We start from the raw sequence: 26,488 nt of genomic DNA on the forward strand, positions 1-26,488 counted from the left end.
AGCATAGCCTATGAATGCGTACAATAACAAGGATATTACGCGTGCGTTGCCGACCTTGAAGAAACCTCCTTACCCCTTTTTTTAAGAACCCCATGCTGCTGTCTCTATCCGTTTAGTATGTCTTGTCCGTAGGATAAGCTCCCTCCCCCCCCCCCCTCATTAGTTGGAAGGACGACCTCAAATACATCTGTTTCCCTGCAATGTCCTTCTTCATGCTCAGGACTGTTTTTATAGCAGTCTATGGGGAAGGCCTATATTCAGCAATAGATATATATTATATACGCCTGTAAGTACTGTTTGAATAAAAAAAAATATACCTTCATGATAAATATGTGGCCGGCGGACATGGCAGCTGCAGTCAGCTCTCTCCCAGTGGGCGAGAACACAACGTGCGATACGATCTGCTGCGTCAGGCACATGCTACCTATTTTGTGGAGGCCTTCCTCCGGGGTGAATTTTAATAGCGCCAGTCCATACTTCTGATCGACATCACCGAACACAATAATAATAGGATCAACTAGGCTTGCTTCGAAAGATATATCCTCACCTTCTATATACTTCATTGACACCTAGTAATAAAAAAATAAAGTAGAAAACATAGGTGCAAAAAACAAAACTTAAAGGATTTAAGCAGGCAAATGAATGGAGTAAAGTCCATTTCTCCAAGTCCTTTCTCCAGGGTTTTTAAGGTCTAAGGTCTCTTCCAGTTTTAAGGCAATATTAGGAATCTCATGTCTACATTTTTTTTACAACACAGGGGGCAAACGAGTATGCGGCTCACCTGATGGTAAGTGACTACCGCCGCCCATGATCACTTACAACACCAGCGGTATTGCACGTGTGCTGCCGGCCTTTTAAAAAGGAATATACTCTTTTCTTGAAGGTTATGTTGTCGTATCGGTTCGGAAATACTGCTGCTGGAAGTTGATTTTAAAGAATGGTTGTGCGTGAAAGAAAGTGCCTTGAAAAACGCACGGTGGAAGACCGCCACTCGTCCAGATGATTAGGATGAAACTTTAGTTTGTGGCGGGTTGTACGGTGGTGGAAATCAGCAGATCAAAATCATATATAAAAATTTTAAACATAAAGCAGGAAAGTAGTAACCTTCGCCTAGAAACATTAATACCGCCATAGACATCACCAAGTACACCCTGATACATAGTAATACAAGTGAGAACAATGAATATAATTGTCATATTACATTAGATACAGGCTGTATTAATGACTCACCAATTTAGCAGAGTCCACTTCATAAATACAAAGAATTCCTTTATCATTGACCATGGCGATATGTTTACAATCCGGCGCAATCAGTTGGATCTTCATGACGTTCCTGGAAGTATTTCAAGTATACATTTTGAATAGATAAAACGCGAAAATAAGAATCTTCGTGACAATTTGAACATGTCTGAAGTAAAGCAGTAAGAAATTAATTCTAATCAAGTAACCAGTGATATGTACTTCCGAAAAATAACACCTAGTTCAGTAAAAAAATAACTAAGATGGTCTTAGATTTATAAAAGCTCTAGTGTATAAGTGATCACATTTCTAGTTCTAGATCACAACTCTAGTTTCACCAACTTCATTTAATAAAAACTTTACTTCCATTACTTCTACTGGATTACCTAATTGTACTTTGCTAGACAGCAAAGTACAATTATTAGACAATAAAGAAAAAAATTCCTACATTCCTCTTAACCTGCTTCTCAATCTAATAGCAAAACAAATAATCCACTCGACTCTTCAGTCCTTACTTTACCTCTGCTTGAACGTGAATAATTTGACATCTATCTTCTCCTCTGACTCTCCAGTAATTTTATACACGAACCCGCTGTCTGTCCAGATAGCGGCGACATCTGAGTTCGCGTTAGAAACCAGCCGCACCACCTCATCGTGAAGCAAATACTTCCACACCACTTGCCATTTAGTTTCAGTTTTCTTTAATGACTGTAAATAAAAATTGAATTATTATTGTTCGCATTGTTTATTTACGTTCCAATTCTTTCTATTTAAGAGAGACGGGTGAATAATTAAAAAAACTTCATAGAGTAGTTCTGTTTTATCACATCTACATCGATCTTTTTGTTTCCAAAAAGACTAAGAGAACATAAGTAGAGAAATATGACGGCCAGTAATACGCCACGCCGTATAGGTCCCTGCATAGAATGGGCCACCCCTTCCTTTTCCGTGGGTGTCGTAAGAGGCGACTAAGGGAGCATATGGTAGAGAGATTGGCAGCAGCGTTTCTCTTAAAACATATGTAAAAGCCTAACTGTGGTGTCCAACCCGCCTGCCAAGCGTGGCAACTACTGGCTAAACTCTCCTTATGGGGAAAGCTAATGTCCAGCAGTGGAGAGTTAACGGCTGAAATAAATACGCTACGCAATAGAATTGATGACACAATCTCTGAGTCTACATGCCTTCATCTTAATGATGAATTGATTGATGACCAAAGAAATTAAATTCCGTTCACCATTCACCAATAAGTAATTATTTTCGATTTCAATAATATAAATAGAAAAAGTATACCAACCCTTAAATACTTGTCTGGCCCGTAAATAAGTAAGCCGCTGCCGAAGGAACATACGCGAGGCTTTATGTTCCCTTTTATGTCTTCGCACCATTCTAAATTCGTCACCATACCGATGCCGTCAGACAGCACCTACGTTACAGTTTCTCATCAGGCACAAGATAATTCTAAATTTAAAATAATAAAAGTAAATTGTACCGTCACACTGATTGTCAGGTCTTTGAGTGATCAAATATCCTATGTTATAAGAAGCCAGTCATATTTACGGATAGAATTAATCTAAAACGAGCCAATTTAAGCAACTTCGGCTTTTAAATTAAGCCTCTTGAAAATCAATCCCTATTTATGTAAAGCAATGGTTCCCAACCAGTACACCACAGAAGTCAAAATATGGTCCGCGAATGATTTTTAATTTAGCGGGCGTTGAGCAGTTAGTCGCCGTGCAGTGAGAAGAACGCGGTGGAGGTTGCTTTACATTGGAAAACAATGTGAATATCTCAGTTTCACGGAGGTCGTCAGAGAATACATCAGGCGAGATCTAGACTGACCTATAGTGATCAAGGTCGTAACAGAACGACACGATCTATTTTTGTTATTTCTTTTTTACCGCTTTGTTCTAAAGGACAACTCGTCTACTAGTTGAAATAAAAAATAATTCTCAGCTTAGTAATGTAATAAATTAAGTGTATACATTAGATTTAGGCAGATTGCGCGATGGTGTATAAAATAATAGTTTATAGTAAACGGTTCCATGCTTGTTTACTTTATAAATGAAACGAATAATTTACTATCATCCTTCCGTGTGGTTCTGGTTTAGAATAGGCCATCCCTTCCTTTCTCGTGGGTGTCATAAAATGCGACTAAGGGAAGACGAGGGATGGGCAGCAGCGTCCATCTTAAAACATCTCCAAAGCCTTACTGCGGTTGCCAATCTGCCTGCCAAGCGTGAGAACTACTGGCACAACCCCCCGAAGGGTGAGAAGCGGTGGGGAAGCAGTGTTTATGTTTAGCAGTGGATAGTTAAATGTTGATAAGCCGATGATGATGATTATTATTATTCATTAGGTGCAGAATGTGAACTAACGCTGTACAATTTGGCATCAGGATCGATTGCATACAACTGCCCCTCGCTGTTCCAGCAAACGCCGATTAGAGACGGCACAGACACCTCCCAGCCTGTTTTCTCCTCTTTGAGTCTCTTCATAACAAAGCATTTCTTGTAACATTGTGCCACCTCCCACACGATCAGACCTTCGCCCCAGCACTCGCACACTAGCAAGTGTGTACGACTCGCCCTGACAGCCAGAAATTGTATTAACAACTGTAATTATATTTATTGCTACATATCACATTACATACATGCCATTATGGTGACCAAACAATAAATAAACACCGAATCTTCTGTAAGCTCAATAATAAAATTTATTATACAAGTACCAAAGAAATTACAGAGAATTAAAAAATAATCGTTTATTATGCGAAAAAACGAAAGTATTATTTCAAGACAATTGAGACATAGATCAGCAAGATAAACCACTTTCAATTAAGTAAAGAATATTGAAACAATATCATAAATGTGGGAAGCGTCTTGCTAAATGCAATAATATTGTGCATGATGTTTATCACGGGTGATATATTTGTGATAACCTATTCTTTAAAGGAGACAAGGATTATTAATATTTGGGTCTAACAGCCTCATTGCTAGCAATACAGGGTGTATTACTAGCAATGAGGCTGTCGACATCCACGCAGTTCCTCTTGGAAATTATTGTGATAAATTCTTGTCGAATTTGTCACGATGAGCCAACTGACCAGCTTTCATCCTCACCTATCATCTCTCACTGATTGTCTTCGTTAGACAACCTGTATACCGATGACGCGGGTTACCATTTAATTCTCACCCATTAAAAAACACAAATTTTATGACAACCTCGTGTACTTAAATTGAAATCAATTGAAAAAAGTCCCGATTGAGAACTAAGTACCTGATATGTATTTAGCTAATGCAATGCACTTGTACAACATGAAGTCAATAAATAATTGCTAATTACGAGTATGTCATGCTTATAATAATATGGGCTTACATATAAATTTGGCTGCGTCGTATCACGCCCGTGGGCACGGAAATGAGCCGCTGATGGGTGCGCCAGTTCCACACCGAGATCAGGTAATTAGGGAAGCCGCTGAAGCCGGCTATCAGGTCACATTCCATCATACACAGTCCCTTGTAGCGATTAACGTCTTTATCTGATAATAAGTGGCATAGGTATTTAAAATAAGTTGATATCACGTTTTTAATGACAAACAATTAAATCTCTTTTTTTTTAATTCGCTAATTCTCGTTAAGTTAAAGGGGGAAGAGACCGTATCGCATATCCAAAATCTTACTTCACTCCCAAACTGGCGGTAAAGACGTAGGTCAGAAGTAGGCCAAATTTAAGTGAGATTGGACGGGTCATATTAGCTGTATGGGTCCTAACAAGCAGCCAAGGGAGGAAAGGAATTGTTGGTAATGGGTTCTAACTGACCTATAGCTAGCTATACACCCTGTCAGGTCGACCTCCACGCTGTTCCCCCTGGAAACCATCGTGGTTAATTCTAGTAGAATTCGTCAGGATGGGCTAACTGACCTGCTTTCATCCTCACCAATCATCTCTCACTGGTGCCCCGGCAGCGTATACCGATAGCGCAGGCGGGGTTAACATTCCATTATCACCCATTAAAAAAAAAACAAGTAGCCAAAGATCTCCACCCAATGGATGCCTACTGATGGACAACGAGGCTAGCCCATGAACCAATGGCGTGACGACCTAGATGGATTTAAAAGAGTTTAGTTTGAGTCTTGGAAGGAGATATCCCTTTATTAAAGGTCTCCCTTTGCCCAGTAGTAAGACATCATGGGTTAATAATGAAATAGATTAGAATATAATTATATATATAATAATAGCAAACAAGCGTGCGGCTCGTCTGACGCTGATGGTGATAAATGAGCTCAGCAATAAATTCATAATTGTGGCCCCATAACACAGGTTATTATATTAACCTATTTAGGAGCCCAGTTCTAAAACCATAATTATTGTACCCTTATAAAACTATAATATTAATATTAGTTAAGAAACTACAGTTATGTTTTTTACGAATAAATCTCATTTCATTTCATAACAAGTAAAACACTTCTTTTTCGAATTAATAATATTATTAAGGGTATAAAGCATTATCTACCTTGTAGTTCGGATAGAATGACGAAACTCGGATACATCACTATGAATATTCTAGCGTTTTTTGTTTTTTCAGCAAACGCGAACATCTGTGATTTGTGACCTGTAACATGGTAAAATTTATTCCATTTAGTTTTTACATGTATTAAGTGTGTAGAAAGTTTTGCATATGAAATTTTTACTGCAGTATATAATTTTTTTTGAAACAGCGATGTCGTTATCTCTTAAGCTCTACATCACTGCATCCTAACTGGTTATGGTAGTTTGGAAAAAAATGTTTAATTTTTTTTATACAACTTAGAATGACAAATAAGCTAACGGTCCACCTGATGGAAAGTGGTAACTGTCGCCAGTAGACATGGACAGGACATGGGCATAAAAGAATACACTGTTTCGTCCATTGTACCCCTCATACGTTGCCCTTCTTAAGGACTAAGGCATAACAGCCGTTGTACTCACAATATTATTATTATAAACGTATTACTTACTTAACTTATTCTACAAATATAGAATTAAAAAAAAAAGAAAAACTAAATACGATGTAGCATATAGATACGCTAAAATCCAACGAGAATATATTGACGCAACCGAAATTCATGCAGTTTCAGGAATCGAGAATATATTTTCGTCTTTCTTTCAATGTTCATTGGGAAAAGTAGTTTAGTTTCACACTGGAATTGAAACCGGATAACACCAAGTTTGACTTGTCTAAGTTTAACATTGAGGCCTATGTGGTTACCCCTGGAAACAAATGTGGCAAATTCTTGATGAATTCACTGCTAAAAGCCAACTAACCTGCTCTAGTTTTCATGTATCACTACTTACTAATGATAGATACATATGGGGTTTACAATTTTACTTATATCATCTACTGCATACTTGATTCTCAAGTTTAATCACTCAGTTGAAGCCCGTACTTAGCGCGTTTCGAATAAAGATGAACAGTCCAAAATTACCTGCTATTACATCAACACCGTCGCCGGATTTATGGTTGTTGGCCACATACACCAGCTCTGATTGGGTCTTAAAATTGAAAAATATGATGTAGATATCGTGGGCAACAGCCAACACGTCTCTGCCGACGAATGTCATAAAATCCAGCCTCTGAGGGATTGCCCACCTAGAAAAGCAGTGTCATACAGATTTGTTTGTTGCAAAATAGACAATTTATATTATGGTGCCCACAAAGTGGTAGCAGAGCATTACAATAAGGTACTGTTATTAGTCTGAGGGTGGTATCCTCTTTACGTGTTCTTCGAAATACGAAGCGCCATCATTACTAAAGTTACCTACTTCGGAAGCTTAGGCTGTGTAATGCGAAACGAATGGAATGCCATTACCAGAGGGAGACTTTGTACAAAAGTTATTTGTTTAGGCACCTCTGTCCCATTCGTGTTTCTACCATGAAGCAGTTATGTTTGTATAGCCGTGTTCAGTTCGAAGGGTGGGATATAGCAGTGACTTTACAGGATACAGATGAATAATACCTGAGTCCTCAGGAATTGGCAATGCATGGGGGGTATCATGGACGAAACGGTATACTCTGTTATGTCCATGGTAATGTCTATAAACAACGGTTACCACTTTCCTTCAGGTGGGCAGTGGCTTGTATGTCATTCTAAGTTGCATAAAAATAAAATAAGAATGGAATGCCGAGATTTTCCTTAAAAAGTACAGTATAGAATTTACTTAAAGGATGTATTAAGATTTCTTCAGGGTCGGCAATGTCGGCAAACACACGTGCGTTGGCAAAAAACAAGTACACCAAATATGAATATGAAATATCCAGAAATTTAGACTAGGATTCGAAGTTGGGATACCCAGACCACAGACGAGATTTGTTCAACCATGCTGTCACACACCCTATCAGGTCGACCTCCACACGGTTCCCCCTGGGAATCATCGTGGATATTTCTTGATTTTTTTATATATACAACTTAGAATAGCAAACAAGCTGACCGCCCACCTGATGGAAAGTGGTAACCGTCGCCTATAGACATGAGCAGGACCATGAACATAACAGAGTATACTGTTTCGCCCATGATACCCCCCATGCGTTGCCATTCCTGAGGACTCAGATGTTATTCCTCTGTACCCAGTAAATTCACGCCATATCCCACCCTTCAAACCGAAACACAGCCATGCAAACACAACTGCTTCACGGTAGAAACACGAATGGCACAGAGGTACCCAAGCAATCGACTTTTGTACAAAGTCTCCCTCTGGTCTTTTCCACAATGGGCCAACTGACCTGTTTTCATTCTCATCTATCATATCTCGCTGATGTTCCGACTGCGTGCACCAATAGCGCAGGCAGAGTTACCATTCAATTTACACACATTCAAAAACTATACTGTCACCCTTCTGGTGACCCCTTTGTGATGGTCCCTTCACCCTTTGAGTTTATAATTTTCCAGCCAATGAGAGTACCATCTAGATTTATTTACTATCTACTTTTATCTATAAACAATATAAGGTATAAGCATATAGTTTACCTAACTTTCGGTTTAAAAGTTTCGCTTGCTATATTAGAGCCTTCTGAATGTCGTTCAGTCATTTTTTATTTTCTTTTTAGTTAATTTTAACAAAATAAATAATGTGTTTAATAGACATAAACGCTAACTAAATAACTACACCACTCAATAAGTTCTCCATGGCAACAAACAATTAAATTATGATAGGAACGCGGATACCATAGAAAGAGAATGGCATCACAGTTATTGTCCTTAGCAGAGAGATAAAATAACCACTTTTTTTGATAGGTGAAAATGGTATGGTAACCTAGCCTGCGCTAACGGGATGCGCTGGCAAAGCACCAGTGAAGGGTGATAGATGAGAATGAAAACAGGCCAGTTAACCCATCATGATGAATTTATCAGGAATTAACCATGATAGTTTCTAGAGAGAACCGCAAGGAGGTCGACCTGGTTGAGTATATTGCTAGCAATGGGATTCTCAGTCTCTATTACTAACAATCCCTTTCCCCCTTGGCGACCTCTGCTGTCTACCGGCCCCAATTCGAGAGACGACCGATCACCACTAGGTGTCATGTCGTATAGGGAGGTCAAGGATATGGCCTGGGATAGAACTGGCTGGAAGAAGATGCATGAATTAGTAGAACCGACAAGAGGAAACTCTTAGATGAAAAGAAGAAGAACCTCTGATGAAACTATATACAGTCATTTGACTGCATGTGAATGGATTATTTAATTTTGATATTATATGTTTTTTATGGTGTAAACGGAGAGAATTGAGAGATAATAGTGGCTTCTCATATTTATATATAAACAAATTATAATAAAATATAGGTATTAATCCATGGTCACGATTATAGGCTACATAAACTGTAAACTTTGACCGCAACCGCAAATGTTTAAATAATTGTTCCTTTGATAATTTCTATTTATAAATATATATAATTACGACCATAATTTCGTATGGGAATAGGCTGAGACATTAATTAACCGACTTCAAAAAAGGAGCATGTGTCCTAAGCACACAGTTTACATGACGGGCAGATTTTACCTCACGGCCTTGATTTTTGTACAAAAAAAAATTGAAAATGTTAATATAAAACTAAAATAGTTTCCACATGGAAGGAAAATAATTTGCTAACAATGTAACTATTAAACATAGATACATTTATATGACTCGTAAATAGTAGGTATAGTGGATACATAGAAATAGCGACTAAGCCGTTCCAGTAAATTGAAAATATTCTACCAAAAAATATTCGTATACAGTAATTTATCAATAAAATTTTTAAATATTAACGAAACCATATTAATAATAAATTTTACTAAAATGCACATTCCCAGAATTTGTTTTTGGCAGATGCACTCTGTGCCCAAAACCTAAGAATAATTATATAAAAAGAAAAATTACCTCTGGAAATAAAATGATTTATTAGTAGGACGACCAAAAAAAAAAAAATAATGTCCCCAAAATTAAGAAGAAACATTTAGGAAACTTGATTTTTATTGACAAGCTATCGTTTTTAATTAATAGTTATTAATTTCAATTGATCTATACTTCTTAATAGGATTAATTTATAATAGTAAATACTATTCCAGGCGTCCATAGGCTATTGTAACTCCGTTTACCATCAGACAGGCTGTGTACTTGTTTGCCACCATAGTAGTATAAAAAAATAAATAAACAAATAAAATTTAAAATTCTATCAATTAAATTAATTTTATTTTAACTTTAACAACTGTTAAATAAATAATGAAGACAATAAGTTTATTGCTGTTAATAGTTTCTTATAGTACTAAAATAATTAATTTGATAACATTTGTCATAAATGTTCATTAATTAGTAGAATAGAAAGCCTAGCCGTACTTGAATATAATAATTTCCTTAAATTTATATTATTAATTACTGTCAAAAATGAATGTTTAAGACGATTAACTTTACTAAAAAAATATTGTCAGAAAATTGCTGTGCCTAATTTTACTATAGGGAAATTGATAAAATGTTTAAATACTGGCAACACTGAGATTTAGATATGTCAAAAAGCGAACTACGGATGGGAAGTGATTCTAATTGATAAGAAAAGAAACAATAAAAAATTACGATGAAAATGTATATTGTGCTGAACTTATTACACTTTCTCCACCGTATACAATGTGAAGAACAGTTGTGAAGTTATTTATCTGACAACATGTAAGTTATTTGCATTTACGCCTTCTCCCATCGATGTTTATGTTATTATAGTTTTACTCGTTGTGTATTAATTGGTGATTGAATTGTGATTTGTTCGCGTATTAAGGGATAACTTCACCGATCCGGTGGCACAAAGATGGAATTCGTCGTCCATAGACTTCGCGGAGATTACGATGGACCGAAACTTCGCCCTCCTGCTGGTGTCGCTCATCTCCGCTGTTCTATGGATCGTCTACATCACATACTACAACAGCCGTGTTCTCGGCTACCTATTGACGAGACTGATCAACAGATTTTACTTCCAAGATGAGAACTTCAAGATTGGTGAGTGACCTCATTTTATTTATTGTCATACTTTTCTTTATTAATTGTAACTAATAAAACACTAACTGTAAGTCTAGGCTTTGTCCACACGAATATGATATAAAATATCCTGTGACACCTCCATCTCTTAACTATATATCAAATCCCACTAAAATCTGTTCAGCCATTAACAACTTTAATTGTTAATGTTAAGCAATTTAGTGTATACATAGTATTAAAAATGAAGAAGGACAGCCCAATTGTTATCCTGTCCATCAATATCTATACATAATCATGTAGATAAAGTTGCGGGTAAATACTTGCCGTCGGCTTGTTTGCCATTTTAAGTTGTATAAAATAATAATAATACAGCATTAATAACATTAATATTGGAGAGTACTATGGATTATATTATATGATACATTACAATATACTTTTTAATACCAATGGCACTGTTTATTTCTATTGGTGACAAATACTACTTTTCATCATCTTGTTTACTATTCTAATTAATATGAAAAAATTATTGTGCTATATGTAATATAAAATATATTTATATACTCTGTTATGTCCATAATACTATTTATGTCTATAGACAACGGTTACCACTTTCTATTAGATGGACAGGATTATTTGCTAATAATTCTAAATTGCATAATAAAAATCTGATTTGTATTAAAAAGTATTCATATTGAGTGCCTAGTCTAATAATGTAATATATATGAATTAAAAAAATAATAATAATTTAATAAAAAAAAAAATAGTTTATTATTTTGCCTTTTCAAACATAAAAATCTAAAATTTCTGTGATAGTTCAATAGAAATATTATTAATGATTTGAACGAAATGTTCAAATCATTAATAATAATGTTCAGTTTGTTACGAAAGTGCTTTTTATATAATTTCAATCAAAATTACTTTTTAAATAATCATTCCAAAACATTAAAATAGAATTAAATTGTGTTTGAAAATTAATTAATAATGTATACATTATTGATTCTTGCTGACTCATTAACTGAATAAGATTAATTCCTCTTATTTATAAAAACATTAAAGCTCTCAAAACCTATTTTGGCTATGGAACTGTTTTATTTATTTATTGCACAATAAAATTTGTACAAATGTTTTATCTTCTTATTCTTCAAAAGGGGGGTAAAGAGGTTTCTTCAGGGTCGGCAACGCACACATAATACCTCTGGTATTGCAGGTGTTCATAGGCTACGGTAACCGCTTACCATCATGCGTGGACCATATGCTTGTTTGCCACCTCAGTGGTATAAAAAATCTCTTTATTTCGAGTTAAATTCCCAATTTGGGAGAAAGTCACAACAGTGTAATAGTTAAAATTGATTTGTGTTTAATATCTGTAATTCAAATTCTGTGTGAACTACAAGGGTTTATAATCACAAATCACAATTAAATTAATCATGCTGAATTCAATAACAACATTTACATTGTACAAAGAAAATTGAAGGCCAGTGAAGTTCCTCATAGTTACTGCATGTATGTTTTCAATAAAATACTATTGAATGTTAATTTTTTACCACTGTTTATACATTTTAAAATTTAATATATTATTAAATTTAATATATTATTAAATTTAATATATTATTAAATTTAATATATTATTAAATTTAATATATTATTAAATAAACAGTGGTAAAAAACTATTTAATCAATGCAAGGTTTGGATTTTTTTTGAGACCCTTTTTTGATTCTCTTTTTTACTTTTATATATTTCTTTATTAGTATGTTGTTAGACATTTCTTTTTATATTATATCACATTATCATAGGACCATTTTTTTTTATTCATCTCAGGCATTATCTGTCTATTGTTGAACATATATAATACTTTAAATGAAGCATTTTTTTATTTTTATTGTAAATTGTTTATGAATAAAAATAATGGGATATCCAGTCATTTATTTAAAGGTAATTTATATGACATTTATGTAATTGAAATGAAGTGAATATTTATATGGCAAAACACTTTTACTTAGATTGTAATTCAGAAATATGATTTATCCATGTAGATACATTAAGTGCTCGACTGACATAAATGCAAACTATACAATTAGATTGAGCATTTATATTTGTTTACATAAATATATATTTTATATAAACAATTATTATAACAATTAATGTAGGTAAGTACATTTTATTTCCAATTACAATAATTTCTGACCAAGTAAGCAGTGCTGTAAAGGGGAACTATAAATAACAGCATGAGTCAGTACAAATTAACGCTGATCCATTATTAGTACTAACAAGATTAGAATCCAACCACTAATCTATTTAGAGTGCTCTCAAATATATGTATTCAGAAATGAATGAATAAAAAATTCTTTTAATTATACCTTCTTATATGTAATTTTTTTATACTGTCTACTATAGTGGAAAATAAGCATACGACCCGTCTAATGTTAAACGGGGTTACCGTAACCTATGGACGACTGTAACCTTTAAGAAATCTTAATACACCCTTTTTGAAGAACCTCATGCTGTAGTCTCTAAGGAAAGCCTCGGCAGGAAGGTCATTCCATAACCTGAGTATTCGTGCGAGGAAGTTCCTCTGAAAACGCGCTGTGCTTGAGCATTCTGGTTGTAAGATGTGAGAACGGATTCCCTTCCGATGGCGAACGGTACAATGGTGAAAGGTGGCTGTACGTGTCATATTGAAGAGTTTTTCAGAACACTATTCATTATACAGACGGTAGAAGTTGTAAAGAAATAGGTTCATTATTAGTTTTTTATAAATATTTTATTTGTTTTGTAATGATATTATTGATTAGATAGGTATTTTATCTAGTATTCAGTACTGAAATAATCTTTTAAGATAATATTATAACAACAAATAACTTCAAAATGGTTTATTTATATTCAGTTTATTAGTGTATGTTTATTAAAACAATGCTCAACTAATTATTAGTTTGTAATACAATTATGCAAAATACGAAATATAACGTCATTTTTCTGTTATTAATACATATTTTCTGATATTATTAATGTTATAATTATTTTAATAAAATAAAATAAATAAATATTTTAGATTACCTTTAGTAACAAATACAAGAGTAAGTTGATAAATGCCTCCGACTACTCTGACTGACAAATTTTGGGATTTTTTTTATACAACTTAGAATGGCAAACAAGCTGATGGCCCACCTGATGGAAAGTGGCAACCGTCGCCTATAGACATGAGTAGTACCATGGACGTAACAGAGTATACTGTTTCGCCCATGACAGCCCCCATGCGTTGCCATTCCTGAGGACTCAGATGTTTTTCCTCTGTACCCAGTAAATTTACGCCATATACCACCCTTTAAACCGAAACACAGCCATGTAAACACAACTGCTTCACGGTTGAAACACGAATGGGACAGAGGTAGCCAAGCAAGCAACTTTTGTACAGTCTCCCTCTGGTAATCATAATTTCAGTTGTTACCTGGCCATTGCTGAACATAGGTCTTCCCCATAAGGAGGGTTTTGCCGGAATTCGCAGTTTGGCCTTAGTGATTTTCTAAGAGGGACGCTGCTGCCCACCTCTCAACTATTAAATACCCTTAGTAACTTCTTACGACACCCACGGTAAAGCAAGGCCCGTTCTATACCGGAACTACACGGCACTTTTGGGATTATACTCATGAGCATATTTGACTGATTTTTACAAAATTGATTGTTACAGGATCGTTCACACTCAACGCTCTCTCTGGTAAAATAATGTTCCGAGACATAGTGTACATCAACTATGATTACACGCTGCGCATACAGGACGGATACTTGATATTCAGGTGGTGGCGCTCTTACGTGCCTAAAGATGTCTCTGAAGGTGAGTGAAAGTATTACATTATCTTTTAAAAATGTTATCAATTTTTTACACAGGGGGCAAACGAGCATACAGCTCACCTGATGGTAAGTGACTACCGCCGCCCATGATCACCCACAACACCAACGGCATTGTAGGTGTGCTGCCGGCCTTTTAAAGAGGAGTATGCTCTTTTCTTGCTCTTTACAATTTTGTTATAACTTTATATGTAAATTAAGAGTGTATGTACAAATAAAAAATAATCAAATTTGATTGAAATTTCAAAGATCCATATAACAAAAATTTCGAGAAACTATCGTATTACAAAGTATTAGATTAAGACAAAAAAGTGTCCTTGCGATCTCCGCATAGAATATCCATCCTTTCCTTTCTCGTGGGTGTCGTAAGAGGCGACTAAGGGAGGGCGAGGGATGGGCAGCAGCGTCCCTCTTAAAATATCTACAGGTCCTAACTGCGGTCATCAACCCGCCGGCCAAACGAGGCAACTTACTGGCAAGTTCTTCCAATAGAGGGAGGCTTATGTTCAGTGGTGGACAATTAACAAATTATTAAATATTAAACAATATTTGAATTTGCGTGTAACATCTTAAACTACATCGTCATTTAAGATCAGGGGATATTGTGGTCAAATGCACTCCAGAATCGACCAAACTGGCTGTCTTATTTATTGTTTTAATCACTCTATTTAATTTCCTGATGGCAGTCTATAAGGGAGGCCTATATTTAACAGTGAACGGATAATGGCTGAGATGATGATGATGATGATGATTACTTTAAAATTACTTTACGACGTAGCGAAATATATAAATTATATAATTTACTGCGCTGATTCTATGTTCGAAACATTTTTGGTTGTTTGCTGTCCATTTAACAAAACTTAGTTCCCTTCTGATTTGCACATAATTAATCACAATTATGACCGTTTATAGGAATGATGCCTACATGATGTCATCAATAATGGTGTTTATCAAACTCGCAATATAATACCTTGATAATGCTCCTGCTTATCTTTTATTTTCATTTCAAATATTGAAATGTAAAAGTAATAAATTTGCTTACAGTTAACTATTTCTATCACGTACAAAAATCTCTTAAAATCCTTGCCAAATACAAACTCATGTTTAATATGCTATGCTGTTATTATTTACTGTGTTAAATGAAATAAATACAAATACATATAACACAAAATCTTATCACAATTCATTATCGTATTACTGAACTTGCAGGGTGTATATTTCGTAACCCTAAGATTAAGAACTCAAAGGCTGAATCATTGAAAGATATTCCTTTTGCGTTTCCGATGTTTTTTATTGTTTCACAAACTCAATACTAATTGCATTATGTTTACTCCATTGTATGTAAATACGGTATTGCCTATTTATTCAAACATGATTTCGTATCCATTTTAGTATATATATTTGACTTCTGTGAAAGCTGAATTCTTTCGTAACAATCCAGATTTCATGGTTATTCATTAATTCTCATGATCTCAATTTACTGTTGTTCACAGACTTGTCACATTCTGATACCCGGTTATCCATTATGTTAAACGGCTTCGAACTTCATTTCTACAATCGGTGCGACCTTTACAATGAACTAGAGAAAATATTTGGATTAGACCCCGTAATTAAACAGCAAAACGACGATGACTCTACAGATAGAGATAAAGCTATGAATGACGCTAACGAGAAGAGACGCCGCGCCCAAGACACGGTGAGGTCAGAGGCGGCTATGGCCAGGACGTGGCGCGACCTCATACCGGTTATTAAGATCGACATCTGCTCGGGTAGAATCGTTTTTGGAAATCGTTTAGTACCAACAACATTGTCTATAAGCATTGAAGAATCTCACTTAGTTTACAGTACAAAACCACCCGCCTCTAGTTTAGACCACCTTATGCATTTTGTAAAAGCCAAAGCAGAAAATTGCAAAGTCATTTTAGCTCCCAGTCCTAATTACACAGCTATGGTAGACGAGCCACCGAGATTCATGGGAGAGGGATTCGTGGTAATGAGTTCAAATTACATTGAAGTCTATTTCTATATGGATGAACCGGGATTGGTGCCTGAACAGCCGGTTCTTCTCCAGTTGGCTAATGGTGATATAGTGGAGTCCGCACCGCCTATTTGGGGAGTCGATATAAAATGTGGCAAAGGCACAGATTTCAGTTACGGTCCATGGGCTGATAGACAGAGAGACCATTTATTCAGATTCTTTTTCCCGCCAAATTACAAAAGTTTAGAAGTTACACCGCAACCAAAACCTGGCGACAGAAGGCAAACACAATCTTTCGATATCCGGTTATCGACGCTAAATGAAGCGACTATAGACATTTTATTCACAAAAAACAAAGAAACCAATGCTGTCCATATTAATATTGGTGCTGGATCTTATTTGGAAGTAACTCTACCATGGATTGTTTTGCAAGATGGATATACCACCAAAATTACTGGGCAGCTACTTCATCTTGAAGCGACAACAAGTCTTCAATATAGAAGCTTGGCAGAAAGTGAAACTCTGGAATATACCGTCAAATGCCATTACCCTCTTGTTTGGAATCATCATCAATGTTGGCAGTTAGGTTTGACAGGATGCAAAGCAACAGCTCACCTTGTCTATACCCATATAGATTTCTTTCAGGATCTGATAAATGATTGGTCAAACAAATCACGTCCCGATATTTTGCATTTTGTTCCATATACATGGAAAATTTCGCTATTACTAAAGGAGTGTGAGGTGGTAACAGTGAGTAATCAATATAATTGGATAGACTGCAGTTCGACTAATCAAGAGAATAATCACGTCGCTTTCTGTGGCGATCTTTTGGACGTGTCGTTTGATTTGCCCTTCATTGATTTCCTACCTGATGTTATACCTTTGAAAATCTGGATTCAAGGGGAAGCGGTAGATATGAGCCTCTATTTACCAGAAGTGAATACTTCAAGACTGTTACTACTGTCTATTGACAAAAATATGAAATTGATTCCTTGCAGATTAAAGGCGTCAAAATGGCGAAGAAAGTGTGTAAAATCACAGGGATGGGTGGATTGTTGGTCTGTCCCTATTGTGGCCTTAAGTGTCAGGTATAACTATCATCCAATTCCACCACTGGGGCCTGAGCCACAAGCTGACATTACTACACCGGAAAAAGAAGAGATTCTTTTATCTCCAATGAGAATACCCAGAATGAGAAAACAGCCTCAACTAAACTGGGCCTTAGACGGAAACAAATTTGACCGTACTTCATTGCCGCCTGATAAGGTGAGCGTAGAACTAGAGGTAGGGCCATCTATCTTACTCGCCTATGGAACAATTATAACAAGTTTCATGAATTTACTTGAAAATATATTTGGAGAAGATCAAACTTTTACAGATATGCAAAAAGTACCAGTCAATGAAAACACTATGAAACTGAATGACAGAAGCAGTATCAATCAACATACTGATATATCGATTGATGACTCGACAGATACAAGCAAGGGCCCTTTTGATCCTCGACGTTGCAGACCGCTGGATGTTACGGTTTCGATTATTATTCACGACATTCAGGCACATTTAGTAAAGAATTGTAGTGAAAATGAGCCTCCGTGTCCTGTAATATTAATAGAGAGATTTGGATTTGAAATGGACAAAAGCTTTAAAGAAACTAAACTTCAATTACTTTTGAGCCCTTCAATATTGGTGTCATCTACTAATATGTCACGGAATAATCCAAATAATTCTGGAGCATTATACCAAGGCCACTTGATGCTGTCCTCTTTCCAATTACGAGGAAATGGTTTCTTTAGTGATACAAATCGTTCTGTTGAAGAAGATACCATAGAATATGCTTGGATGATGGAACTACAGTTAGGTCAGTTAACGGGCCGTCTGACTTTGCCCCAACTTTATCAAATCATTTCATCTTTAGAGACCTTTTTGTTGTTAATTTGTGACAGCGAAAATGAATTGGTTCCACCAAATTCTACTAAAAATTGTCATCATGGCACTAATACCATAATGTGCCCTGAAACCGATAGTACTTTAAAGTACCGATGTCCAACTACAAATGAGATAAAATATAGAATGATTCGAGTTGCCATCGATCTGATCGATATCTATGTAGCCGATACGAATACGACTTTGCAGTCTTGGATATCACCAATAAGATTGAGTTTCTGTAACCTTCATGGAGTTGGTTTTGGTACAGGCATCACAGCATTATTACCAAACATAAAACTAGCGCTTTACACTCAAACGAATTTGCAATCTCATCATCATTCCAATGGGAGCAACAGCAGCCAGCATAGTAAACAGGCAGATAATGATAATTGGGTAGGAGTTGGATCTGTATCGTTGGGTCCTGTGTTGATCGAAGGGGCTTCGTCTCTACCCCAAAGCCCAAAGAACTTACATTTTGTTCAGCAAAAGTTCCTTAAATTACACGATGAAAAGACAAAACGGCTGTGGTTTATGTGGCCAAACGAATTAAAAAGCACACAATGTGGCTGCACAGGAGGTTGTGCATTTTTTGGTTCCAACAGAAATGGTCCTAATTTCTTAAAACCAAATCCATCAGATCTTAATGACGGCATTAACGTGGCTGTATTTAATGTAATAGAAACGACCCCTGGAGAATACGGTTATGGCCAGAGTCTATTACATCCTGGACAACTGGTGTTCCATACACCGCCTTATAACAGTTTAAATGTATGTCTTCAGCCAACAAATGTCGCTACTTTGATACCATCACCACTTCCTCAAAATCTGAACAAATCTCCTCAAACTGTAGAACGCCGGAGCTTAACCAGAAGGTTCTCGTATACAAGTATGAGCAAAGGGAGTAATAATGTTCTGGTCTCGAGCACAAAGAGCGATGTTCCATATGCACGCCTAGTTGATTCCAATGTTCCATTGGGAAGTTCCAAAATCGATAGTGATTCGAAATTGAACAAAAGCATTCTGAATGTGCCACAAATGGAGAGCAGCGTTTCTGATTCTAAGCTGGCTTTAAGTTGTGGTGTAAAAGATAATACTAGCGCGAGCTTAAAAAAACAGATGCAACCCGATAGCGAATCATTTATAGTGCCTAAAGTGCCAACCAGGAGTGTCGGAGTTTCTGAATCTCACTATTCTCTCAACTCGCAAGCACCTCCGGAGGACACTGTGCCACTAGAAGTACAGAGGACTATGTCGATAACCAGCGAGAATCATTCCGAAGCCTTCTTCTCAGCTGACGAAGACATGTTCCCGAGTCGCTCTTCAAGTTTAAAACATTCCTTCGGCAGTAGACATAGCAACCATAAAGATAAAAGTTCTTTCGGTATAAATGACATAACTAATGAGAAATGGACTAATTCCATGCCAAGATCAGACATTTTTGATGGGCCAGCAGATACTATAAGCAATTTGAGCACAGGTGCTCAACCTGACTCTGAAAGTGGGTCTGTATCATCGACATCTTTTATATCTGCTATATCATCACAAGAGGATATGACGCTTGTCAATTTACATATGCAAACAAATAAACCTATAGTGGACTCACCATTGCTTATGTCCAGCTATATGCATAATTTGCCACAATACAAGTGCTTTAATTGGGCTACTTGTTCTCTACCCAGTGGTAGTGATGTTTATACCCTGCCCTTGTTTAAAAGAGCAGAAGATGGCACTTTGGTTTACGTCGGACAAAAGTATCTGCCGAAGTTCGAGATGTCTGGAAAGGTTAATAATATTTTAAAACTGATTCCAAAGAAAGATGTTCACAACAATCAGAACCAACATGGCCCATATTCGAACTTAACGCCTCATTTTAATTCTCAAATCAAAGCACATCCTTATCCTCATGCCTGGTGGGACGTGCAGCAAAGTGTCCAAGATAATCAGGAGAATAATACTGATAAGAGTACGACGTCTACAGCAACAACAACCAGTGATAGTAAAAATGGAGTGTTTGTAAAACTCCGTGGAGAAATAGACATCATGTTAACTCCACTAGTCCTGGAAAGCACGCAGAAATTTGTTGAATCACTAACTCCGGTGTTGGCAAATGTTCACCCTATTACAGTGATCAACCATTTAAGACTTCTCTGTATTTCTTCTGTTGAAAGTGCTAACGTATTAAAACAGAAGCAGTATGTAATGAACTGGCTGCCACAGATGCAGGCGCATAGCCAATCCAACTTTGATGACAAATGCAAGCTTGCGACAATACCGCACTCGAATGTGTACGAAGAAACAATATGTGACCAATTGCAGGCCACTGTATCAGTGCCTAAAGTGAATATGATATTCATTCAGTCTTCTGTTGTCGAAGATATGATCTCGTTTTCTGCTTTAGACAATATTCAAGACTTGACATGTGTGTCTCTGTTTGGCGTCTCGGTGGAGAATATTACGGCAAAATATGTGAGTTCAAAGAAGACCTTGGATTCCGTGCAGTTGTATTATAGACCTACATTGCGAGCTCTTGGGAGCAAGAAGACTTTTGGAATCATGAAAGGCCCCAGAGCACTAATATCTACACATTCCGGTGGATCTGGACGAAAGAGAGGACCGGAGAAAGGAGACCCGGTGTACATAGAAACATCTCAACAGCAGTGCGAGGATACAACGTTTACTTTGAATGTTGGTGAGTATCTTTCTATTTTTTTTTCTAACATACTTAATATTTTTTTTATTTTCTGAATTTCAGTAAAAGGAAAATAACCTATTCTGCTTGATTTTGTTAATGATATTAATGTCGCATGAAATCGAAAATTTGATGTGTGATTTTCAAACAATTCGTTGGGTTAAGTTTTCTAATTTGAAAAAAAAAATACCTAATATAAAAAATATCTTTACATCGCTCTTTAATGCTATTTAATGAAAATTGCTCTTTACTTATAGTTTGCAGCTGCAGCAAATTACTTAAAGAATTCATCCATATACATAAAAAATCATGCACAGTGTTATTGTTATGATTTTCAGAATTAAGTAAGCAATAAGTACTCAAATGTTTACTTTCTCTTTTTGCTGAACAATATAAACTTTATTTTCATTAATGAAATGAAACGAAACTTGAACAGGCAAGGTGCACGGTCAACTGAGACGTATACGTAACGAGTCATCGCAACTGAAGGATGCGACGATCACGGGCATACCGTGCCAGCACTCCAAAGTAGCGTTCAAGTTCATTAGAGCGGACTCTTGCTCCAAAGGCTGCGAATCTATGGTGAGTTTGTTGCGCTGTTGTATTGAGACGACGAGGTTTGTGGAAATGTACTCGTATATTTCCAATGGCTCGGTTATAACTGACAAAATTAAGAAATAAAAATTATCTTATATACTAAATACAAATATAGGAAATCAATACGAAACGGGTGGGGCAATACATTGACGTAGTACATGTAGTGCTAAATTAACAATTATTAAATTTTTTAGTAAACCAACAATTTTATTGCACTGCACACATTAACATAGATATGGCTCCATAAGTTATTCAAAGACTTCATTGTTGTCTGATATTTGATAAATAATTTTTTTTTCCTTAAATTTATATATGTTTTGTTTATTAAAATTGTTTTGTTTAATTCTGCTCTCATTAGTATGTGTGCGACTGTCAATATTAGATTGACTGTTTTTTTTATTACCAGAAATTCTATAGCCTTCCATATTAGCTATCAATTTCCGACCACTATTCAGTTCACTCATATTTTGCCACGCATGTTTCACCTCTATTCGTATTTTTAAATCAGTTGTGTTTGTATGTCTGGGTTTCGGTTTGAAGGGTGGGATACAGCGTGAATTTACTGGGTACAGAGGAATAACACCTGAGTCTTCAGGCAGTGAATTTACAATCTACAGAATAACACTCAGTGTCTCATGAGTCCTCAGGAATGGCAACGCATGAGGGGTATTATGGGCGAAACAGTATACTCTGTTATGTCCATGGTACTGATCATATCTATAGACGACGGTTACCACTTTCCATCAGCTGGGCCGTCAGCTTGTTTGCCATTCATAAAAAAAGGTTGCATAAACCTCTAAACGACGTATTTTCAGCCTAGTGTTAACCGGTCGGTACTCAAATTGCGAATTTGATAGTAATCAATCTTCGAGTGTTGGCAGGTGCACGTATTCATGGTAGTGGAATTAAACAATATAATTCTAATCAAATAACCAGTGATTTTCGCAAAATATCAAATAGTTTACTAAAATATTTGTTTTAGTGTTGTCAAAATGGAACAACTGATAGAGATAAGGAGAATGCTATTGGCTACATAATGTTTGAATGCGGCCTCGAAGGTATAGCGATTAAAGTATCAAAACATTTACAATGCCATAAACCGAATGAAGATAAGAAACCGGTTCGAACGGACAGCGAAAGCTGTAGGGAGTCCGTGAAATCGGCAGAGGAGTTGAAACCAGATAAGGAGCGGAATTCAAAAAGTCGAAGTGCCGGTATCGAAGACCTATTCCGTAAGAGAGAGTCGAATTCCAAACCTAGTACCCCCAATTTGGGGAATGCTCAGCCACCTCCAGTTCCGCCAGAACCCTCCACGCCGGGTCCCGACGAGCCCTCCATTAACGACAGCAGCAGTACTATGGTACCCGTAAAGGACAATGGGAATATGTCGTCCTGTGCGATAGATCTCAAAGTAGTTTGGTTCAATTTTGCTGCTCCACCTCGGACGCCAATCACAAAGAAGATTGACTATACCAGGTATTTAAAAGATGTGCCTGTATTTATGCTTAATAATTTGGACTGGTTTAGTAACTACTGAAATATGAATTCCCAGTATATTGGCATTTAAAATTATTTTCCAAGGGGGGCTTGATCCCTTAAAAAAGTGCGCATGTTCTGTCAGACATGTCTCTGCGAAGCTTTGCTCGCATTTTGGGATGGAAATCAAATGATTCTGAGATAGATACGGCCCACTCGGCCCCTCTCTAAATACGCCTATACACCTGTAACAGTAAATGTACCCTGATGTTTTTTCAAGTATATTGGCATTAATAGTCTAACGAAAAGTAGCTCTAAAAAGTTTGTGCTAGAATTGGATGTATATCGAATATTGGCAAAATGGTTTTAAAAATGTTAACGTGTTCATCGACTTGATGCTAATCTTAGCAGTCTGATCATTGTTTTTGTTTGGCAGTTGAGATTTTATTAGGTTTCTTGCACATGTATTAATTATTCCTTTGAAGATTGGATTGGAACTTGCTGAGTACTGCGTCGCCGGCGATCAACGCGTGGATGAACCCGTGTAACCGGTTGGGTATCCGCGTGGTGGCGCTGTACCGCGCCCACGCCCGCCGCCTCACCGCCACCGCCGCCAGCCTCATGGCCGCCGCGCTCGACCTCGCGCCACATCACGCGCTGCCCAAGGTGCGTATCAGATCCGTTGCTTGCAATCAGGATCGGCGCTAGCCTTCCTGACGCTTCTGGCCAAGTTTTTAATGTCCCTCCTCACTCTGGCAAAGAAAAAATCAAGGCCATCATGTGATCCCTTATTGGAGTATCCATAAGCAAATTTTTGACGGTTTCTAGTGTAAATTTTGAAGGAAAAATTAAATTTTTAGTCTCTTCGTTACACTTTTTCATCTAAATGTGTATATATTTTTTAAATTATTAGGGAGACTATACAAAAGTTGTTTGCTTGGGTACCTCTGTCCCATTCGTGTTTCAACCGTAACGCAGTTTTGATTGCATGGCTATGTTTCGGTTTGAAGGGTGGGACATGGTAGTAATTTACAGGGTACAGAGGAATAACACCTGAGTCCTCAGGAATGGCAACGCATGGGGGGTGTCATGGTCGAAACAGTATACTCTGTTATGTCCATGGTACTGCTTATATCTTCAGGCGACGGTTACCACTTTCCATCAGGTGGGCCGTCAGCTTGTTTGCCATTCTAAGTTGTATAAAAAAAATATTATCATTTATATGATGCATTTTAAACAAGAGATAGAATACAATCTCTACAAGTTTTCATTTAACACATGTTTTATTGCTACCGCGCATGATGCGTGGTCATAGCGCATGCGTGTGTTTCAAACGCAACTTGGAAGAATACATGGAAGCTACCAATACAATTTTTTTATGCATGATAATGTAATGTCACGCTAGCGAGACACCATTGAGGGATGACAGATGAGAATGAAAAGGCAACTGATGGTTTCCAGGACGACCACGTGGACAAGGGGAACACCCGACAGGGCACCTTGCTAGCAATGAGACTGATAATCCGTATTACTAACTATCCGTTCCCCCGACTACCAGTGCAGTTAGGTATTGTTGTTTGGCCGCAGAGCCGGTACGGGCGGCACACGCCGATGGCGAAGCAGCTGCGCGAGGAGCCGTCGCTGCAGCTGTGCGGCGTGCTGCTACGGCACGCGCTGCAGGCCGACGCGGCTGCCGTGCAGGCTGACCTCGCCGAGCGCCACCTGCCCTCGCTCTCCACGCTCCGGCAGGTACACGCCTCACACTTTCACATCTCGCACCATACCACACAAAAGGCGTAACTTAGAATCTTCACTTTACTTAAGATTGAATAAATACGACACGCCTATTATAGTACATTACTGCTGCGGCCAACAACTGAGGCATTGATGGACGAGCGTGCAAATGTGGGCCGAGGCGTAGCCGAGGCACACATACGTGAGTCCATCAATGTCTAGTTGTGGCCAAGGCTTGTATAGTACTTTTCTCAAACAATGCGCGGAAATTAAAAACACAATTTTACTTTTTAAGTTCAATGACGAATAACGAACAATAACAATTTTTCACGCGCCATAATATTCCTTTGATTTTTTTTTTTTCAATAAACAGCTTACTATTTGCAAGTCAGTTCGAAATTTAAATAAAACCTTTTATTAGTTACCCCCTTGGTAGCCATGTTTCGAAGTAAAAGGTCATTCCACTTTTAAATTACAGGACAGATATGAGTTTTCATAGTAATTTATCTGGCCGCAAAACACGACAGATATGGATTTTCATACAACTTTTGCCGGCCGCTGCCCGCATGTATCTGGCCAGTACGGCAATTTTGATTTATCTCGAAGAAGATTGTCAAAATAATGCTCACATTTCTAAGCATGTTTGAGAAAATAATATTGAGACTTTTTTTCTATACAGTTCTTTGTATTTATCGCCTTTTACACTTTCATTTATATATTATTATATTTTAACTTTATTACGTCACCTATTTAGTCAACACACGTCCTTTTATAATAGCTGCTATTTACATCTCTACTCTTTCCCCTCAAATGTGTTCCTTTTATAATCTTCTTTCATAGATTCACTTCAAGGTCGACCACAAAATGTTTGAGCCATAATCGTGTACAAATACACGCATCGCCATCCAATGTCGAATAATCTAAGTTAGACATAAAAGTAATATATAAAATAATATGGATAATTAGAAATATTCGGAGATTGCATGTATCCGACACAAATGATTTTTAATGAGTAAAACGGGTTGGTACACCATGCAATTAGTACACTTTATAATTTTGATAAATCACATACCTACATTGCATAGACTAAATTTCGCCGGTACGTAATATTGGTTGGCACAATTTTTGCACATCCATATAGAACCTAATATATTAGAAAAGTATCATAGCCGCTTGTAAATACTAGCCGCCCTAGTACGAGACATGTTCGCACTTCACAGGGCGTGATAGTGCTGAGTCGGCAGTGGAAGAACATCTTGTACACGCCACTGTTGCTGGAGCATAACTACAAGAGCAAAGTGATGAAACCGCTCAACGTAACGTTTGCACTGCCGGACCTTCTCGAAGTATGTATTATTATGAAAAAATAAATCAATATTAGTGTATTATTAAAACAATAATCATTACTAGTGTATATAGATTGGCTTTTATGTATTGTAAATAATATGCACCCATACCCATAATTTTGTCAACTCCATTGCTATTAATAATAATAATTTAATCAGACTACATAAGGTCCATTTTGTTA

The 26,488-nt window shown here is 36.9% G+C and overlaps 2 protein-coding genes across 2 annotated transcripts in view; one reads left to right on the forward strand and one right to left on the reverse strand.

Moving 5' to 3' along the window:
* LOC113511569 (cilia- and flagella-associated protein 43) overlaps nucleotides 1–8,357 on the reverse strand; it is a 31,636-nt gene extending 23,279 nt beyond the window's left edge. Inside the window, exons 1-9 of the mRNA XM_052902683.1 lie at nucleotides 8,244–8,357; nucleotides 6,705–6,868; nucleotides 5,753–5,851; nucleotides 4,615–4,777; nucleotides 3,615–3,825; nucleotides 2,534–2,662; nucleotides 1,760–1,947; nucleotides 1,231–1,333; nucleotides 318–569 (exon numbers count right to left, since the gene is read on the reverse strand). Of these exons, the coding sequence (XP_052758643.1) occupies nucleotides 318–569; nucleotides 1,231–1,333; nucleotides 1,760–1,947; nucleotides 2,534–2,662; nucleotides 3,615–3,825; nucleotides 4,615–4,777; nucleotides 5,753–5,851; nucleotides 6,705–6,868; nucleotides 8,244–8,305 (1,371 nt within the window). The 5' untranslated portion in view covers nucleotides 8,306–8,357. The remainder of the gene's footprint in view (nucleotides 1–317; nucleotides 570–1,230; nucleotides 1,334–1,759; nucleotides 1,948–2,533; nucleotides 2,663–3,614; nucleotides 3,826–4,614; nucleotides 4,778–5,752; nucleotides 5,852–6,704; nucleotides 6,869–8,243) is intronic.
* Nucleotides 8,358–10,231: 1,874 nt separating this feature from the next.
* Nucleotides 10,232–26,488, forward strand: part of LOC113520048 (transmembrane protein KIAA1109 homolog) — a 70,828-nt gene continuing 54,571 nt past the window's right edge. The window contains exons 1-9 of the mRNA XM_052902565.1: nucleotides 10,232–10,413; nucleotides 10,520–10,737; nucleotides 14,403–14,546; nucleotides 16,054–21,153; nucleotides 21,590–21,735; nucleotides 22,733–23,226; nucleotides 23,712–23,892; nucleotides 24,814–24,975; nucleotides 26,181–26,306. Of these exons, the coding sequence (XP_052758525.1) occupies nucleotides 10,412–10,413; nucleotides 10,520–10,737; nucleotides 14,403–14,546; nucleotides 16,054–21,153; nucleotides 21,590–21,735; nucleotides 22,733–23,226; nucleotides 23,712–23,892; nucleotides 24,814–24,975; nucleotides 26,181–26,306 (6,573 nt within the window). The 5' untranslated portion in view covers nucleotides 10,232–10,411. The remainder of the gene's footprint in view (nucleotides 10,414–10,519; nucleotides 10,738–14,402; nucleotides 14,547–16,053; nucleotides 21,154–21,589; nucleotides 21,736–22,732; nucleotides 23,227–23,711; nucleotides 23,893–24,813; nucleotides 24,976–26,180; nucleotides 26,307–26,488) is intronic.

Source organism: Galleria mellonella, unplaced genomic scaffold (assembly GCF_026898425.1).
Source record: "Galleria mellonella isolate WM207_F2 unplaced genomic scaffold, CSIRO_AGI_GalMel_v1 utg93, whole genome shotgun sequence".
In the NCBI taxonomy this organism is placed as follows: domain Eukaryota; kingdom Metazoa; phylum Arthropoda; class Insecta; order Lepidoptera; family Pyralidae; genus Galleria; species Galleria mellonella.